This window comes from Nannospalax galili, unplaced genomic scaffold (genome assembly GCF_000622305.1).
Source record: "Nannospalax galili isolate Female #2095 unplaced genomic scaffold, S.galili_v1.0 scaffold91, whole genome shotgun sequence".
NCBI lineage: Eukaryota > Metazoa > Chordata > Mammalia > Rodentia > Spalacidae > Nannospalax > Nannospalax galili.
In genome coordinates, this window is record NW_008332583.1 from 1,973,654 (window position 1) to 1,994,713 (window position 21,060).

The 21,060-nt window shown below is 45.8% G+C and overlaps 1 protein-coding gene across 3 annotated transcripts in view; it reads right to left on the bottom strand.

The window, feature by feature from the left end:
* The window catches only part of Ptprg (protein tyrosine phosphatase receptor type G), a 766,544-nt gene that overhangs the window by 101,593 nt on the left and 643,891 nt on the right, over nucleotides 1–21,060 (bottom strand). For all 3 annotated transcript variants that reach the window (XM_008827507.3, XM_008827508.3, XM_029560833.1), the window contains 2 exons: nucleotides 8,533–8,717; nucleotides 5,161–5,269 (listed from right to left, as the gene is read on the bottom strand). In XM_008827507.3, the coding sequence (XP_008825729.1) occupies nucleotides 5,161–5,269; nucleotides 8,533–8,717 (294 nt within the window). The remainder of the gene's footprint in view (nucleotides 1–5,160; nucleotides 5,270–8,532; nucleotides 8,718–21,060) is intronic.

Below are 21,060 nucleotides of genomic sequence, written 5' to 3' on the forward strand. Positions count from 1 at the left end.
ACCACCGTCCATCCTCAGAACTTCATCTTGTAAAACGGAAGCTCTGGGGACACCCACTAAGTCATGTCCTCCCACTTTCTATGAATGTGACTACTCTGGACACTGCATGTACATGTAGTAATGCATGTTTATCAGTCACAAAGATGTGGCTGCAAAGTTCCACTGAACACAGTATCCCTAAAGGTCACTCATGCAATACAGGCATGAGTCAGAATTTCTTTATTTTTTAACACCCAATAATATTCTACTGTGTGTCCATAGTGCGTTTGTTTATCCATTCATCCATCAGGAAGCATCTCACTACTGAATAATGCTGAATATTATGACCTAGAAGAAACATATCTAGCTTTCTCTTTCTGGTTATTTCAAAAAACAATAGTGTTATATAAACTGAAAATTGATCTCCTATATATATAGCGCTGAAATACTAGGAAAAAGGCAAGTTAATAAAGTTAACACATACTTGCTTTTCACCTAAACCCAAAACTGGTAAGGGACCCACCATATTTCTGTTTGCCCTTGTATGATGGCTCATCTTGTTTTCAACTTGACACACTTGGGAAAAGGGAACCTCAATTGGAGAATTTCCTCCATCACCTTGGCCTGTGGGCATGTCTGTGGGGAGGCCCCAGCCCGCTGGGGCAGTGCCACGCCTGGGCAGGTGGATCTGGATTGTGTAAGAAAGCTGGCTGAGCATGAGCCAGGGGAGCAAGCCAGGAAGCAGCACTGCTCTATGGTCTATGCCTCAGCGATGCTCAACGGTGGGCTGCAATCTGTAAGCCAAATAAACCCTTTCCTCTCCAGGTTGCTTTTGATCACGGTGGTTTGCTTGTTTGTTTGTTTATGTATTGGAGACAGGGCCTCCCTGGAGCCCCAGCCTGCCTGAAACTCACTATGTAGACCAGGCTGGCCTTGAACTCACAGAGATCTGCCTGCCTCTGCCTCCCAAGTGCTGGGACTAAAGGAATGCACCACCACGCCCAGCCTGATCATGGTGTTTATCACAGCAACTGAAAGCAAATCAGGATACGCTATATGTTTAAAAAAACAAACAAACAAACAAATTTGCTATCTCTTAAAATTTATTTCACTTTCCTTTAAGATCCCTACTTTCCTGCTTAACTGAAAAATTAAAGTATTGGCAAGCCCATGCTTAACTTTCTGCAGGACATCACTTGGGGGCCAGCCTGCCATGTGCTTTCTTTAGGCACCTGGTGTCCTGTTTCTTACCTCCTCACCTGAGTCCTTTGCCATGGTCACCTCAATTCATAAGCCCTGGCATAATGGTGTACTTATTTTATATCAGTAAAATTGTACTGTTCAAAGAGAGAAATGTGGAGAAGGATCTAAAAGTTAATATAACTGTTTAGATCCCAGGTCAAACAAGATAGGTAAGGAAGGAAAGAGTCTTGGTCTTACTCTAGACTAAATACAGCCTCCCATGATCCAGACTGAGCAATTATGCACACCTATTCTCAACACAGGAAAAAGGGCTCCTGAGAGACCTGCCTTGCCTGGTCTTTAAAGGGGGCTCCAATGAAGGCCAACAAACTCAACAGCCATCCCATTAGCCCTCCATCTTTTCATCAGTCTTGAGCAGTCTCCATCAATGTAACCATAGTGCTGGTGACTAGAAGTTCCTACGAGACCTTTTAGATGTGGAATGCTTTATCTAGGGCCAAGGGGACTAGTGGACTGGGGTCAGAGGGGAAATAGGACCTCTTCTCGCTGACCCTCCTGCAGTGGCGCACTTACTTCCAGGGTGAATGTGGGTCTCAGCCACATTCTCGGGCTATGCAACTTGGTCTCTGATTGAAATCACTGATGACTTCAATACTGCCTGAGCATCGCAGTTCCTTTAGAGTATCAGTGATGTTCATCACTGCTCAGTAATCACAGCGCTCATGGACAAACTGCTTGTCATTTGATGCATTAGTACATGCATCACCATATTGCAAATTTGTTTAAAATATGATGCCGGGCTGGAGAGATGGCTCAGTGGTTGGAAGCACTGAATGCTCTTGCAGAGGACCCGGGTTCGATTCCCAGCACCCATACGGCAGCTAACTTAACTCTGGCTCCAGGGGAATCCAAAGCCCTCTTCTGACCTCTGCAGCACTGCACGACATGGGTGCACTCACATACATGCAGGCAATACACTCATATACATGAAATAAAAATAATAAATAAAAATTAAAAAAAATACAGTGACAAGTGGATTTGAATATAATTGGTTCCCTTCCTACGCATGGTTCTTCTTTAAGGCTATCCTGAGGGTGGATCTGAGCTTCGTCAGGCTGCTTAATAGGTCTTGGACTCGAGCAAAAAGCTCAAAGTTCAAGAACCGGCCCCCGACCCCCACACACACATAATGACTGCTGAGAGCTGTGAAATGGCTTGGGGTAGTCATCCATCAGTCTTGTAACCCTTATTTCTGAGGACTTGGTGCACATACATACTCGGGGGTGGTCTGTTATGTGTGTGGCTGGTGGAGCCTTAGGATAAGAACAAGGAACCCTATTCAGTAGCTGAGAGATGTTTCTTAAGTTACTTGCACCCTGAACATAACTTCTCCACTTGTAAAACAAAACAACCGAAAAAAAAGAAAAGAAAAAGAAACCAGGATAGTTGATTCAATTTTAACTATTTATTTATTTAGTTGGGAGCGTGTGCATTCCACAGTGCATGTGCCACAGTGTGTGTGTGTTTGTGTGTGAGTAAATTTATGTTTGAAAACTTAGTTATTATGGAAAAAAACTTTATTGAAATTTTCTAAGCTTTCTTCTTTACTTCTTAAAACTTTGGTCTGAATAGTTGGTGAATTTTTGTGTTGGCCTTTCTGGTTCGATAGCACCTCCCTGGCTCAGGTGGAAAGAAGGGTTAGGCTGTTTCCATATTTACACGGGTATTATAGGGGAAATGCCAAGCCCTTGTTGGGGAGGTGTGAAGAAAGGACCTATTCCTTTATTGACATATGGGAACAAATGTAGTATACAAAGTGAGTCAACTCCCATCCAAAGCAGACAGAGTGGTAGATATCTAAGGATACTGGCCATTTCAGTGTGATCAGACATTTAAAATGCTCCCTACTTGAACTTATAGCTGATGGCACCTTTTTAGAATTACATTATATTACATACATTTAATTTTTCAAAGTCCATGCAGAAACGAGGCATCTCGGGGCTATTAATCAGAGAGGCAGTTCTGCAAATCTAAGGCTCCTGTTGGGAGCACGGGGAGGCCTAATCATGATTTACGGGTCTGAAGTTCTCAGGCCCAGCCGCAGCAGGCTCCCAGTCTATTCTCCCTTCTCCTCCCTTGCCTTGGCTTGTGGTCCTCACTCAAAACAGAGTGGGATTAACACATTCAGAGTATGTGTAGACACAGATTTATTTATGGAAAAAATGCAACTACAGTAAATTTCAATTAATCTTAAAAAGAAAGATGAAATCATTAACAAAAAATATGTAAATACCACATGTAAAATTTTCAGTTCCTTAGAAGGAATTTCTGCTGGAGGGCTTCCTACCCTGGGTTCATCAACTACTACTTTTTATATCAATCTAAGGCAGGCTGAACCTTCAGGAGCACTGGCATGGCGATCAAATTATTTGGGATATTAGAGTATTTGGATTCCACAATTTTTGGATTAGGGAGCTCAACTGGTCAAGTATAGGCAAATACTTCACATAATGGGGACTCATAAGAAGCTGTTGGTTCAGAGTCCTGTAATTAGCACTCTGCCAACTGCTTGATACCCATCACCCTGAGTTATTGTACAGTGCCCCCATGAGGTTGGAAATACTATTAGTTTTGGAGTGGCTAACTGCAGCTTTGAGAAGATATGTTCTCAGTGCGCTTCCTACCCAACACCCGCCCTCCAGAGCCCAGCTTCAACCCGACATCCTTAAGCCCTTAATGTGCCTGCCAGTGACCACAACCACTTGCTAGAACTAGTATTCCTGGGCCCAATGCTGAGACTCTGAGGCAGTTGGTTTGGATGGGGTCTGAGAATGTGCATGGCTCACCAGGTTCTAGATGCAGGCTTTACACCTTGCCCACATGCTTTACGGGGTCTCTGTAGTTTTACACCAATTTCTGACATTTTCCAGGGGAAAACTCCCAACATATGAATCAGATCCACAACTCAAAAAGTTAAGCATCAGTTGATGGAGTGGCACATCCCTAGTTAGACCCTATCTCAAAAAAACATCTGGCAAACAAAAATGGGGTAACAATACCGGCCTGGTGTATAGGCTTCCCATTATAAAGACAGGAAAGTTCAGGCCCTGAGGGGTACAGCGCTCAAGCAGTAAGAGACGGCATGGAGTCCAAGGCCCTGGCCTTCAGTTCTTCATTGGACTTCGTGACTATTATGAAAATAGATCCGTAAACTAAGACCCACAGATTAGCTGCCAATTTTTGAAAATAATACTAGAACCAGGGTTAGGCTGGGGCAGGTAAGACTCTCTTTATTCATGTAATTTTTGTTGTTATATTTTTGGTGCTGAGAGTGAACTCCAGCCTCATATATGCTAAGCACATGCTGTGCTGCTGAATTATACTGAACTGAACTATCTTTATTTAAAATTCTGATATTTCATTTTTGAAATCTCTGTACTGACTACTTTAAAAATATATACCCCCATTAAAATATTATAAGGCAAAGTTTCACTTGCTTCACCCTAGATCGGGCCCTAGAACCTTCTACAAGTCCTTGGTGTGCACAGAACATCACTCTCTAGACTGAGTCTTGAAGATCCTGTACACACACGCTTGTCTGTGTGGCTTGCAAGCTGGAAGGATGAATTTCATGTCCTGGGTTCCAATTTTTAAAGGAACAGTGGCGGAGCTCATGCTAGGTGTTTAAAAAAATTCTAAGATATGACTCCAAGGTGATTTCATGATCTGCCACAGTCGTAAACAAACACCAAAAATATAGTTTGATTATCGTCTCTTCTTCTGGCCTCTGAAACCTCTGACCCCAAAGACAGATCTAAATTACTAGAATGTTCTAGTTATAGTTCATACCCTACATGGATCCTTGAGCCAGGTTCCTTTTCAATTTCTCCAAGCCCACGAAGAGGAAAAAGATGGAGCTTGAAGAGGAAGGGGGTTGGAGACATATCAGGAGGGAGAAAGAAAGAAAACCAAACTCACCTTGAAAGAGCATCGTCTGACTGAAGTCGCTGCGCATGTCATTCCGACACACAGCCTGGACTCGGAACAGATAAAGGCTATCGGGTGAGACATGGCTAATGGTGGCTTTCTGTAGGGAAAGAGAGAGAGGGCTCTGAGTTAGTTTTGAAAGCCAATAGACACTGAACACCCTGAAACAAACCTGGGCATCCCAGGAGCCCTGATCCGAGCTCTCTTTGGATAGAAAGACAGCTCAGAAATGGCCTTGCCTGAAAAATCTGTTTTCAACAATGAAATACACAGAAAGGGAGAAATGCCAGTATCTGGTCCATGCTTGGGATGCCTTTAGTCTTCTTCATGCCCTCAAGGCTTGGATTTCTGCCATAATTACTGTACCTTAGAAACTATTTATCCTCAACAGCCTCTAGAATTATCAAATAATTGATCTCCAGGGCCATGTAAACTTTAGAAAAAAAAAAAAAATCAAGAAATTCTCTGCCTGCATGTTTTTTTGTAGTCTTAAGGCCTCATCACAAGGAAGAACGTCACTGGAGTCATGGATGTAACTTGGCCACACCACTCTCTAGCTGTGTGACCCTGAAACAGCTGTTCAGTACCTTCCAGCTTTTGCTCCCTTCTACTGTGATGTGTGGAGAGGAACAGCCACCTACCAGGGGTGTAGCAAGCAGGCAAACTTTGTTCAAAGGTCGATTAAGCAAAGCACTGGAAAAAGCACCACAGTCTAGCATAGTCATCAGCAAGCGACAACCTGTGTGCCAGATCCAGCAAAGCATTTGTTTTTATAAAGTTTTATTGGCACACAGATACAGCCATTCATTGTGTGTGTGTGTGTGTGTGTGTGTGTGTGTGTGTGAGAGAGAGAGAGAGAGAGAGAGAGAGAGAGAGAGAGAGAGAGACGGTTACTTTCATCCTGACAAGGTTGAGTAGTTATGACAGACTATATGACTCAAAAGCCTCAGGTCACCACCATTCTTTGATGCTTCATCTCAACAGCCTTTAACAATAAGGAAATGGGGAACCACAGAGAAAGCTCAGCAGTTAAGAGCACTGACTGCTCTTGCAGAGGACCTGGGTTCGATTCCCAGCACCCACAGGGTGGCTAACAACTGTCTATTAACTCCCGTTCCAGGTGATCTAACGCTGTCTTCTGACTTCAACAGGTATTGCACGACACGGGTGCACTTACATACATGCAGGTAATACACTCATACACATAAAATAAAAATAATAAATAAAATATTTAAAAAACATTTACTTAAAAAAAAAGAAAAGAAAGGGAACAGACCTATAATGCAGGCAGTATTTGCTTCCTGACAAGCAGTAGAAGCCCACGGTTTGAGGCCCCTCCTAATGAATCGTGGGTCTTCTCATGGAAATGTGTATTCTGGGTCACACTGTGAGCTGAACCATCAAGAGGGCTTTCCTGGTGCAGCCCGTGGAGCCCTCTGGCCTGGTATGTGCACACTACTGTGGTCACCCTAGCTGCTGTTACTAGGAAGCAACTTCCGGATGGGGGCTGGAGGTTCAGGTCATGATATTTAGAGGCAGATTTCAGCCTTTTTGGAGGAAAAGGTAGTGAAGACACGTGGCCCAGGGGCTTGTGATGGAGGCTTGGAATGGGGTGCAGGCAGGAAAATGCTGCATAAATGCTAAGTACTCTGTTTGGACTTCTGGGACTCAGTAACCATGAGTTGGAGGACAGTTTTGTTTCCCTAAGTCAGCATTTCTGACGTATGGCAGAATTAGGAAAATTAATTTTGTGTGTCCTGAAAGAAAAAAACAACAACTAGAAATCCTTATGAAATAGAAGTTGCTGTCGAAGCATGTTTTTCTCTACATCTCTCTTTGTCTCTGAATATAATTTATGCCTCATTTTCTAAACTTCCGACCCCATCTTCTGTTCAGAGTAAAGTCTTCACTCTATCTATGCAGGGATTTATTAGAATTCGCTCCAAGCTGGTATCTACTCATCTTTGCATGTTTAATTATTTTCCACTTAGAACAAGAAACTGAATAAGCACTCAGATAGTTTCTACTGATTAATGTAAGCCAGCTTGACTTTAGAGGAAGAAAAGTCCCTGATGGACTTCCAGAAGTGACAAGAGAAAGGTTAAAATACACCATAACCTTGGGTGCCTTTCAACAGATTCCTCTCTGATTCATGAGGCTCTCTGTTCCCTAATGTGACCCAGATAACAATGTCTAGTGGGGAAATTGAAAATATAAATGGAAATGAAGTAAAAGAATCTTCATCTAAAGGAATATGAAAAGTATTATTCTATAACTGATTGAATGGACCCTGAGGACTCTCTATTGGGAGGGGAAAAAGTGATAAGTCATTAAGAGTCTCACTTGGAGCCACTGCATTTTTCATGTGCATATACAATTATGGGCTTCATTATTCTGGGGCCTTCCTTTGATTAACAATAAACGCAGCAAGGCTTTCAAACCCAAGTGTGTCACTCTGAGTTTCTCTGTGCGAAGACTTAAAGATGAACACTTGTTGGAGGGTTTGCAGTGATAAGGGAGGAAGACAGCTTTTACAAGTAGATGCTCTAAAGGGCCTTGTTAGCTGTCTGATGCTAAACATTTGTGGAAATCTGAAGAAGACTGAATGAATGAATGAAGGGCCAACACTGGCTGCTCTCGCAGAAGACCTGGGTTCAGTTCCCAGCACCCACATGATAGCCAACAACCATCCATAACTTTAGTTCCAGGGGATCCAATGCCCTCTTCTGGCCCCTGCGGGCATTTCACACACGGGTGCACTTACATACATTCAGGCAAACTACTCACACACATAAATTTTTTAAAAGTTAATTAAAGAATATTTGTGTTTATGTATATGTATGCATGTTTGCCTGTGTAAGTGTGGGCATACATGTCTATGGCATGTGTGTGGAGGTCGGAGGACAGCTTCAAGTGTTGACCGTTACCTTGCACCTCGTTTGAGACAGGATCTCTTCTTGTTCACTGCTGCCCACACCAGGCAGCTGCCCTTAAGCTCCCTGTGTCCACCTCCTATCTCCCCAGAGGAGTGCTGGGATTGCGATGTGCCCTGCTGCATCTGGATTATGTAGGTTTTAGAGATCCAAACTCAGGGGCTCCCTCTTGCACAGCAAGTGCTGTACCACTGAGCAGTCTCCCCAGCCCCAGTAGCCAATGTTGAAGGGCCAACACAAGGACATTAACTAACTCTTCCTGTGGGTGCAGCTAGCTGTAAGTATAAGGCAGGATGGAACCCAGGCAGCTATAGCCCCAGCAGGCAGAATAAGGACAGGATGCTACACAGCATACCACATGGAGTCTGGCTGAAGGTCCCTAGGCTCTATGAGGTGAGCATGGACCTGGACTTGGAACAAGAGGGCTCACCAAGTCCTTGTCGCTGTCCTTTGTAAACGTCTTCTCCTTCTCATCCTCGTTCTTGGTCCAGCTGTAGGAGATCATGTAGTTCATGATGGGCGGGTGGTAGATGGTTTCAGGCTGGCTCCAGGACACCTGTAGTGCCGTCTGGTTCAGAGGCTGCACCTTCATGTGGATGGGCGGAGAGCTGCAAACTGAAGTCATATCCAAGATCAGAGGGTGGTGGCACAACCTGCCATCCAGTGCATGCCCCTTAACTCCAGCCAGCAAGGAAATGGTGCTTCAGGTACCTAAACCTAAACCCTACTAACATTTTGCAACACCAGGTCTCTTCCGTATGCGTGTACCTCTTTATTTCTCTATGGTATGATTGTGTATGTGCAGGCATGTGTCCAAGTGTATGTGTGTGTGGAGGCTAAGGATAACCTTAGGTATCACACCTCAGGAATCATCTACTTTTTCAAGACAGTGTCTCTCATTGGTCTAGAACTTACCATGTAGGCTGAGCTGACCAGTAAGCCCCAGGTATCTGCTTGTTTCCACCTTCACAGTGCTGGGATTATATGCAATAGGCATTTTTATGCCTGGCTCTTTTTTTCCCATGGGCTTTGGGGATTGAGCTCAGGTCCTCATACTTCCAACACAAGAACTTTACTAACTGAGCAATCTCCCCAACTCTCTTTTCTAATTCATTCATTCATTCATTCATTCATTCAGGCATGGTCTTGCTCTGTAGTCCAGACTGCCCTTAAACTCATGATTTTACTTCCTTAGGATCCTAAGTCCGCGGATTGCAGGCATGTCACACACACACACACACACACACACACACACACACACACACACCCCTACCTGTTTTTCAGTTAATTAGACACACTATTTCTTCAACCCTAAGTATTCTGGCCTACTACTATTAAGAAATAGAACATTCTCTCACATAACCACAATACCATTATCCTATATAAGAAATCACAGGCCGGGTATGGTGATAAATGGCCTTTAATCCTAGCACTCGGGAGGCAGAAGCAGGCAGATCTCTGTGAGTTCAAGTCCAGCCTGGTCTACATAGTGAGTTCCAGGCCAGTTGGGGCTACAGAGAGACTATGTCTCAAACAGACCAAAAATAAATAAATTAATTAAAAAAAAATAATAAATCACATGTTGATTCAATCGTATTATCTCAAACACAGTTCATATTCAAATCTGTCCCATTGTATTAAAAGTCACTTTCTGTCACCCTCCTTCACCCTCCATCTAATATAGAACTCTCCTCTGATCTTTTCTTCATGACAGACTTTTTGAGGACACCAGGACATCTGGAGAAGTGTCCCAACTAACTAAAATTGCAGGTGAAATTTTATAGTAAAAATATCAAAGTATACATGTAACGTAGACTTTAAATGGTCTTAAAGGAAAGGCACACACCAAAAAGATGGCTTTCTTGAACCTGTGTAATTACTCCAATGTGGGGAATAAGGAGAGGTGGCGCTAATCCATCCTTCCATCCCTGTGGCTGGGAGGGGTAAGGCACATGATGGATCCACATCAGCTTAGGTGAACCTGCTACAGGGCTGAGAGCTCTGGGTGGGCCTTCAGACGTGTGAATGGAACAGTTCATTGCTCTTGGGGATGGACAGGGAACAATGCCAAGCCTCTTCACACTGTTACACCCAAACTCATCTCCAGATATAGACAAATGTCTCCTACAGGGCCTCTTCCCTCAATGGAGAACCACCAGTCTCCATAGGGGAAATGAAGATTCTGGAAGGGAATCATCCATGTAAACGCTGATACTGAACATCAGGGCTGGATAAATGACGGGAAGGAGAGCCTCACTGTGTTTCTGAAGCACTTTGGGGAAGGATGCCCGTCCTCTGTGGGCGAGGACTCTGTTGAGGAAGGTACCTTCAACCGGGAGACTGGGAATTGGAAAAGAATGGAAGGCAGAGGGCTCACAGGGGTAAGGACACAGGGTCTGAACAGGTGAGAGAGCAAGGCGGAGAACAAGAGCCAGCGAAGAGACAGGCGCAGCTGGACTGAGAGGCCTTGAGGACCAGGTTAGGGTTCAGACCTTTCTTCCAGGAATCCCTGGAAACCACGGGAAAAATCTGAACCCAGAATGACAAGGTGAGGTTATTTTTGACAAAGATCCCTTTGTTCCCAACAGAGCACATAGGCCCCAAAGGAGGAGGTGGTCCGTGTAAAAGTATAGATGGCACTGTGTGTACTTTAGGGTGGGACTGTGTCTAGGAGAATGGCAGATTCTAGAACAGGATGTAAACCTGAGAGGCCTAACAGTGGGTCAGGTGGTGAGAAGTGGTCAAGAGGGAGGCAGTGGAGCAGGTGTCGGGTAGAGGAGCTACATCAAGTGAGCATGCTGGGGCAGACAGGCTTGGGAACGTCACTGAAACTTCCGGAGTCCAACTGTATGCCAAGCAGAGCACCCAGAGCCAAACACCCTATATCCCTCCCCAGGCCCAAACCCAAGGCTGTCTTGGAAGCCACTGGCCACACTCATGCCAAGAAGCAGGGGCAGCTTTGGCTGCAGCTGTGGAAAGAAAAGTACTCCTGGCTGACCAGAGGCTTTCTCTGGTTCTGAGATGTTTTTTGTGTGGCTTCCATAGGCAGGGGGAGAGGGATTAATGAGGCTTTCTCACCATCAGGCAGGACTCCTGGGGGCATCACAGGACCAAGCAATTGCCTTCAGAGAAGGGGTATCAAACAAAGAATCTGAAGGCTTCCCAGGAGTGTTCCAAGGTGACATGACAGACAACAGACACTAGGTGGCACCAAGGTACTATTTTTAAATAGCCTACTTACTAGGATCGTGTTTCTCAAGACTGAGAAAAATAAAACAGCTAAAATCCACACCCCCATCTTTCTTAATGCAGGCAGTGAAGCCAGAAGATTTATGTATTGGGAATCATCTATACTTCACAAGGACGACCTAACTTCTCCAGCTCTCACCTCCTACCACCATGTTCTTATTTATTTTCCTTTTCTGAAGCCATTCACTCCCCTGCTTCAATTAATGGTGCTGTCGGGGACACATCTCTCTCCAGCAGTTACGTCACAGCCACACACATAATCCTAGCGCCCACGTGCGAATGCAGCCATTCTTATTAATTATTGAAATGAAAATAGTTGGGCTTTTCTGTGCAGATTAAGATGGCTCATGTTATATTTTTAATTGTGTAGTACAAAAAAGTAAGAAGTTGAAAGATTCACCCTCAGTGAAACTGTGATCAGTGTCTACATAGGTACCTGTCTCTTCGTGCACATATGAAAGAAGATATACAACTGGTGGTGCATGCTGGGGTGGCGGCGCACACCTTTAAACCCAGCGCTCGGGAGGCAGGGGCAGAGCGGATCTCTGTGAGCTCAAGTCCAGCCTGGTCTACATAGTGAGTTATAGGCCAGCTGGGGCTACAGAGAAACCTTGTCTCAAAAAGACCAAAACAAACAAACAATTAGTGGTACATGCCAGTAATCCCAGAACTCCTCAGGCTGAGGCAGGAAGCTCTAAGGTTTGCAAGTGTGTGAGACAAAATGGAACAAGAATAAACCACCTCTAACCCCAAGCAAACAAGCAGGAAGACTAGAGGTATAAGGTCTGCGAGTGACCTTCATGTAGGTTGTGTTTTAGTAAGCTATGGCTGTATTTCCTCACAGGAAAGAGTGTTAGGTATGATTGCTTTGAGTGACAGCACAGAACCCACTATCTCCACATTCTAGGAATTACTGAGTTAAGGCTCTCAAAGGACAGGTCTGGCCTTTGCAAGATCACTTGTCTCGAACTTCTGGAACTAAGAGCTCACCCAACACCCACACTTGCTGCAGGCTCCACGTCAGAAGAGCTAGAGGTAGTGAGGCGCTGGCAGGCCAAGGAGGCCCCCTCTGTCTCCAGCGTTAGAGAAGCTCGGTGTGAACACAAATTTCCCTTTCCGGCATTCCCCACCGGGGATCCCCTCCCATCCTCCTGGACAGTAGTCTCTGGAGGTGCAGTGTGCATGACGTGGAAGAAGCTTGCAGAGTATAGCATTAGAAGGCCCTAGAACAGAGCTTGGCAGGCTTTTCTATTCCGACTTTGCGAGTCACGTGGTCTTTATTGCAACTACGGCCACTGCAGTGTCAAGAGTTGGGGTCACGAACCAATGTGGCCCGGGAGAAATTTATGCACAGACACTAAATTTCAGTTTTGGCCATTTTCAATGACTCTCAAAATTTGATCTTTTTGAATCGTTTAAAGATATTAAAACCATTCTTTACGTTACACAAAAGCTGGTACTGGATGAGTTTTGGCCTGTCCATCAGCGGTTTGCTCATTTCAGAGTGAAATGATAAAACGGATTTGTATTCTCAGCACTGAATTCAGCCCTCAGCAAAGCCTGAGAGGCGGCTACTCCACAGAACACTCACAACCACTGCCGCTTCACTCACTATCTGGAACAATCCGCCTCCCCGACTGGAGTGAGGCTGGTGCCTTTTTGGTCTTGTTCCACATGCTGCTTTGCGTCTACAGCAGCGCACGGCATGCAGCTGGTTCTTTGTGTGTGTCTGCTGAACAGATCCTTGGTCGTTCCCTGGTCCTTAGGCTCCTGTGATGTGACTGCATTCCCGTTCCTAAGCTTCCAGCTTCCCACGTTGCTCCTCACTCATCTGTACCTGGCCAGCCCACTGAGCCTCGCTGGTGATCTGGCTTCGATATCAGCACCCGTCCCTTCCTCGCCATCTGTCCACCTCCCTGCTGCTCTGCCTGGGCTGTGAGCACCTTCGGGGAAGGTACCGAGCCCTTGGTCAATGTGTCCTGGGTACAGGCACAGACTTCAGGGTTAGAGTAAGAGGAGGGGCTTTGTTCCTTAGCACTGGGGAGGAAGTTCCCGTCTACAAAATCAAGTCACCGAGTTCCTTCCCGCAGCCACATTCAGGGACTTGTGGTTTATGTGGGGATCCTGTCTGCATTCTGTAACTAACACCTCTCAGTGAGGGATGGTTGCTACTTAGGAAGCACATTCGGTCTACACAGGCAGCAAGTGTGGGAGGCTCGGGAAGGTCAAGATGAGCAGATCTGAGGAAAGAACATGAGCCGAACTAGTGGCTCTGCCCCCATTGCCCTGTGCAGTGATGGAAACTGTCCCTTCAAACACAGCCTCCCATCTCATGTTCAGAAAGCAAGGAATCAAAAACAGCACACAGAGTTTCATGGAAGACTTTGTAAATGCTGCTATATCAAAGTGTGGGGCCTTGGACCTAGGTAGCCCCTTGTCTCATCTGTATGATGGACGGCAGGTGTTAGGCAATACCTTCCTCACAGGATTGGGGTAGGACAGGAATGCCACTGGTAACCACAGGCTGTGGGCCCTAGGCCCACTGGGACGTTAATCAGGTCAGCTACAGTGGCAGAAGAACAGGCCCCTTTAGACTGGGCCAGCAGGTCCCATTTGCCACAGCTGCCACCACATCCTACTGCCTCTACACAGCCCCCTCATCCACAGCTGCCTGACCCCCAAAGCCAGGATCACAGGCACAGGTAGTAGTGGCCAGATAATTTTTACATCCTTCCTTCCCTTAGCAATGATCACTGCAAACCACCTCTCTTCTGCAACATTCCGACACATCCTTTTGTATAAGATTGGAAGCCTTATAATGATGCAGGAGGTTCCACACCCGGCTCTCTAAACAAACATCTCCTGTGAGGTGGCCCTGACATCAGCCCTTCCCTTCTCAGGGCCTGATTACGAGCCCACTGGGGACTGATTGCTTTTCGCAGTCATCCAGGATGACACTCCCTGGCAGCACTGAGAGTTCCTGTCCTCACTCTGAACCACCTTTAATTATGATCCCAGCTTTTGTTAAATAATGAAGAGGCTTCTACCGGAGCACCCAAGGTCCTCCGATTCTACATCAATGTCAACGATATTTTCTTAGTGGTTCCAAGAGTCAATGCAGGTTTCCCCTGACCCCAGTCCTCCTCATTTGGGGCTTTAGATAAGCTCCTGGGATGTACTCAGCTGAAAGTCAGCATAATCCCCAAGTGTCTTAAACTGTTTGAGTGACTCCTCTAGGGACTTCCTCCCAGACCCTGCCCCTGCTTTGCTGAGTGTTACACCAGAGGTAATAAGCCAGCTATGGATCTGTGTGAGACATACAGTGCACAAACACTGCACCTGGCGCAGGCTTACTATTTCCTAATGCCATGCACTAGAGAATTGGTGCCAGGGTGGAGGAGGGATGGCAAAACCAGGCACACAACAGGGTAGTATTGGAGGGACCGGTTTGGCCAGCCAGGACTGCATGAACTGCAGAGAGAGACCATCTTTGGAGGCCTGGCTGGCCCAGGTGAGGAAAAGCACAGACCTAATATCCTCAGAAAGGCAAGGGAGAAGTCAAGGGGACAGAGCCCACAGAGCCTTAGGCCAGCTTGCTTAAATGCCTGTCATTTCTTCATCACCCCAGCTCAGCACAGCTCAGCTCAGCTCAGGAATTCACGAATGCAGATTCCTTTGAGTCCCTCTAAAACCAAAGGCAGCCCTATTTTTCCTGCACCAGAAAAGCATGTGAAACTCCTGGTCTTTTGAGTCATCGTGGGGATGCTGGAAACACTCACAGCATCCACTGCCCAACCTCTATGACCCTTACCTTGTGCAGTTCTGGGTTGATGTGCGAATAGTCACAGGCTCAAGCTGATAAGCCTGACTCGTCACAAACCATCAAACCCTACCGTGACTCTGCTGGTTCTAGAGAGCTGGACATAGATGAGCGCTCATTCACTTACTCTGGGGTCACACTGCTCTGGTTCTGGATAAAGCCAGCTGTGTTGCTACTGGATACAACTTGAGTAAAATCTGGTGGGATAAACACACAAGCTGTACAGCAGCATGCTAATGAACTGGAAATGCACTATGAGAAACAGATACGCATGTAGCACCTGCCACATGGCAAGCCCTCTACTGGGCAGCAGCATCAAAAATGAGCACAGGCTGGCATGGGCTTTGATTTCTTGGAGACCACACCACTGAAAAATCCTCAAAACAAACTTCATAACCTGGGGTTCCCTTAAGTGTTCTGGAGAGAATTCAAAGAAATATATACACTTGGATAGGATAAAGGATCCTGTCATTTTCACTAATCTTTAACTAAAATGTAGCATTTCTTTACATCCCAAATGTTGCTAGAAAACTGCAGTAGTGTTTGCAAGATATATGACATCACCTGTGGCTGAGGCTAATGGCTAATAGCCTTGTTCAATCTTGCAACCTACATGTAGACATCAGAAAGCAGACAATTTAAAATTTCTCCAGATTATCTGAAGATAACTGGCTTCCTGCATGATCAATTATATTTTATCATATCAATCTGAAACTACATGGCATCCCCTGAATAGCGAAACTGGGGGCTGGGGTTAATGTCACCCCAAAGATTGAATACTCCTAGCATGGGGCTGCAGAAATGGCTCAAAGGTTAAGAGCATTTACTGTGCTTAGAGAAGACTTGGGTTCAGTTCCTAGTACCCATATGGCAGCTCACAGCTGTCTGTAACTCCAGTTTCAAGGGATCCCAATGCCCTCTTCTGGCCTCCACAGGTACCAGGCATGCACATGGTGCATGTATATACATACAGACAGACACCCACATACATCAAAGTAAATCTTTATTAAAAAAACCTCAATTAGCAAATGGAAACCCCCATCCATCTTACATAACACATCTGAGCTGGTTAATAGAGAAATTATATCTCATTGGCATGTCAGTGATCTATAATTCTTATACTCAGGTGTGCCAAAATAATAGAAGACACAAGGTTGGGGGTGGTAGGGTGAGGGTGGAGATAGGGGAGGAGGTCTGAATATAATAAAATTTCTCTAGCACTAAGGAATGTGACACTCAAGGATGTTATTAAGGAAAGTTTAAGGATGTTATGTAGGAAAGTTTAATAAAGAACTTGGATCTAGATTTGGGGATGGGTTGATGGGGAGACTTACTGAGCAGACTGAGGCTGCCCTGTAACCTGAACACTGAAGAGGTGTTTAAACAGTGAACAGGAAGGTCAGTGGTTTGGCTGGGTCAGATGTGTTGAGGCCCTGTGATGGGAATATGGAGAGAACATGGGAGAAGAGCATGGTACCAGACTAGATCCCAAAGCTAGTAAGGACTGGAGTCCAGATTCTTTTTGTGTGGGTCTAACTCCACAAGTCAGACTGTGCTACGTGGCCATCTTCTGCCATGGGAGACATTGGTTTACAGTGGCCCTAAGTTTTGCCAGGCACTAGGCCAATGATTTCATCTTCTCTGATGTAACCTGGTGCCTGGGGACTTTTCTCCTACAACATGTAATGGCATCTCTTCTATCACTGCTAGCCATGAACTATTGCCAAATTTCTCAGTAAACAAGGAAGTATTAGAACTAGATGCAATGACCACAGAGGCCAGCAGACTTGAAAACTCTCACTGCTGGGCTGGGCAGGGTAGAAATCTAGCCTGCCAGTGCTCAAGTACATTCTGGACTTTCCCCTCTCTCTCTGGAATCTGTGTCTCCATGATGTCCCTCTTCCTCTAGGAGCTAAAGGCCATAAGAGGTGACCAAGTTCTATACAGGAAGCAACATTGTTTGGCTTAATGCTAAGGGAGGTGGTAAAGTTCAGAAAGGTGCATCTTCTAAGCCACACATAATGTTATCAGATGAGCCTTGATTTCTGAGTAGAAGAATGAATTTCATGTACTCTGGGACCTTACTTCACCCAACCCTGTGAACTTCCAGCCAAGAGAACAAAGTGGATCCATCCCACCTTAACTGAGTACCTTTCCCATGTGGTGCTTCTTACCTTCCTCTACCTCCTGTGCCTGGCTTGAGACATGGACTCAAAAGAGGTCTGTGCCAGAGACCAGGCAGCAGACTAAGAGCAGGCAAATGCCCAGGCCCCTTGCATTGTGGCAGTGTTTCCTCCAGCTCGGCCTCCTAGTTCTTACAGCTACAATGATGTTAAAGCTATGAAGAAACATCTTTGTCACTTAAAATAGAGGCCCAAAGATGCCCTTCATAATCAACCTAACTCTAAATGTCACTCAAGTCTAGCATCTCAACAGACATGACAAGAAAGTGACTAGTGACCTCTACAGACAAGTGTAGCTAGACGTTCATTTAAATAAGTTATCAGGATAACAATGATTCATTTGAGAACAGTGCTTGCATTTGTTTTCCAGTTGGTTCTTAGAATTATTTATCTGTTGGCAATAGACACGGTACCTTCCATATCTCAAGCTGGAAAGAGTGTTTGGATTCCAAACTCATGATGTGGCATTTGAATCACCTGGTCATTCAGTATAGATGGCACTACATGGTAAGGTTTCAGGGTCTCATACTCCCAAGTACCACCCTCAGGAAGCCCATGTAGAGTTGGGCCAAGGTGACCCAAGAGGGAAACAGGGAGCCAGTCTGCCACTTGCATAGAAACCAGGCTAGCAACAGGTAGCCACCCTAGCCATCCCAATTGGAAACCACCAATTCTATATGTCTAATAGAATGAGCTAGCTCTGCCTCCAGGCTGCCACTAGCCAACAGGTCCATATGCTCCAAGGAGTACAGACTTAACAGCTAGAAACAGTTTTAAGTGGTCAGCCTATTCCTCCCTAACAAGGCATCTCTCCTCCATGAAGCCTCTTTTCCTAGTGCCAGCCCAGAAACCATGCTGCTCTATGTATTTGATAGTACCCGACAACATTCAGCAAGAGACAGCTAGACAGTGCTTCCTTGGCAAAGGCAGAGGTCTGAAAATGTGTCATCCATCTTGGTCTAAGCCAGTGTACTGGAATCCCAAAACCAGTCTAGAGAGTCACCCAGGAGCAGAGCCAGTGACCATAACGGTGTGCTAAGAAGGAAAGAAGGAATGACTGAAGAGTCAGCCTCACGAGGTTCCTCACGCTGCCTGATGGTCCTTTCCAGGGGAGGTGAGACTATTTCTTATGCCACCACAAAGTGAGAGCTCTGTCCATATTCTTGGACAGGTGGTTAAGGGACAGCATCTGTAAACACCCCAAGGTGGCCTGAGGGATAATCGGTGGGAAGAGTAGACAAGATAAATTGTCTCATCTCCTTTCTCTGTTCCTCCCATGGCTCTGAGGGGATGCCTGCAAACATCTAGGAGCGCCATGCTTTATGAGCTGTGAATACTAGTTAGAAGGAAAGAGGAAGTGTGTCGCTCTGGGAGGAAGGACACTGTTGGCCTTTATTAATTTCCACATGGCTGTTCACAAGTACCACAGTGTCCTCACAAATAAATCCAATGTCAGAAAAGACTTATGTGATAAGCAAAGAGAAGCAGAAGCTGTAGGAGGGTTGCTAAGTCGGCCTTAAGGAGCAAACTCTGCCTACCTGCCTGGAGACAGAGAGGATTAAGTAATTAGGTAATATTTATAAAGTGTGAAAACGACTGACAGCCCCTGGCGCCTGCTACCAGAATCAGCTCAATAGCTCTCAAGCAGAAGCAGCAACGGTACCTGGGAACAGTCTGATTCCAGTCAGCACCTGCCCATCTAAGTGTCTCCATTCTCTGCTGTGAGGTAGATGTCTGGGACGGAGGGGAAAGGTCGAACACTTTCCTCATTCCAGATGGATTTTAGCCATGGTGGAAGATGACTTCCCAAACACCAGGAGCCTCTCTGATTGCAGGTACTGAGAGTGGTGTGGGTTCCTTCTGTCAACGCCTGGTTGTACTCTTACCCTACGAGCACCTAGCCTGGCTACGTGGCAAATGCCCTGAACGGACCAACTCCATAACGTTTTATTTCTCAACATTCGCATACAAAAGTTCCATCCATCCATCCATCCATCCATCCATCCATCCATCCATCCATCCATCCTTTCATCCTAATATTTACTGAGGGGTTAGCAACATTCATGGTACCCCTTCTCCAACAGATGCAGATAGAGTCTTACCCATCATGGTGCTTGTGGGATAGTAGAAGAATCAGATATTAGAAAACAAATTTCAAGCCGGGCATGCTGGTGCATGCCTGTAGTCCCAGCACTTGGGAGGCAGAAGCAGGCGGATCTCTGTGTGTTCAAGGCCAGCCTGGTCTACATAGTGAGCTCCAGGCCAGCTGGGGCTACAGGGAAACCCTGTCTCAAAAATAACAAAGAGAGCGAGAGCGAGAGCGAGAGACAGACAGACAGACAGACAGACAAATTTTAGTAGTGATTAGGGCTGAGGGAAAGTATGGGTATCCTCACAAGTGGCCCAGCCAAGGCAACCAAGGCTCCCTGGGAAGGGAGCCTTAGACAGAGTTGTGAAGGCTGAGGAGGGTCAGTTAGGTGCAGAGGGAAGTCAAGCATCCTAAGGCAGAAGGAGCAGGCTCGTGGGACTGGAGCACAGCTGGTGGACTGAAGAGGACTGTGCCAAACAAAGTGACATGCAAGATGGGTTTGGGAAGGGGACAGGACATAACTTGGAGACCTCAGTGTCTACGTTTCTTTTCCTGTTACTGTGATAAAACTCTCTGAGATAAAAGCAACTTAAGGGAGACAGGATTTATTTTTTAGCTTACCATTTAAAGTACAGTCCCTCAATAGCTGTAAAGTCTATAGCAAGAGCTTGAAGGAATTCGTCACATTGCATCCAAAGCCAAGAAACAGAGGGCAATGAACATATGTGCTCAGCCTACTCCCTCTTTTTCATTCAATCTATAACCCCAAGCCCAGAGAACGGCCCTGCATACAATTAAGATGGGTTTCCCCACATCATTTAACATACGATAGTCCCCCACAGGCGTGCCCAGAGGCCCATCTCCCAGCTGATTTCTAGATTCCATGAAGCTGAAAGCTAATACCATCACACACAGTAATCATGAATTTTCCTGGAAAGGTTCCAACGGGTACACACAGCCCAGCTTTACACTTCTCCCAGGAAGCACAGCACCTTATTCTGAAATATGTAATCCAGTGACCATGTCACACATGTGGCCCTGTATATATACACAGGAGCCACTGCTGACCTACAGAAATGACAGTAATTTGTAAAGTACTTTCCATATCTCATAACTTATACTATCTGTCCTACAGTTTATCACATTTGAAAGGCCATGGGTCAAGGAGGGGCATGAGTGATTGCTGTTTTTACTGTAGAGACAGTAAAAGGAAATAGATACTTTGGTACTGAATAAGGCTACATGGGAATAAACTGAAGGCTTAGGACCTGAGCCTAGGATGCTGGACTCCCAAGCCTGGTCTCTAACACTACCTTAGATCAACCCATCGGTCAATGAACAAAGATGAAGTGGGAACATTGACATCTCAGGGGTTGACCCCGTGACCAGGGCCTTGTTGGCCTATACAAGGAACACCCGAGGTAACCTGCCAAAATAGGTTAATTCCAAGCCCATAATATAGACACAGAAGGAAAGCTGGATGTGGTGGCACACACTTTTAATCCCAGCACTTGGGAGGCAGAGGCAGGTGGAACTCTGTGAACTCAAGGCCAGCTGGTCTACCAACCAAGTTCCAGGCCTGCTGGGGCTACAGAGAGACCCTGTCTTAAAAAGACA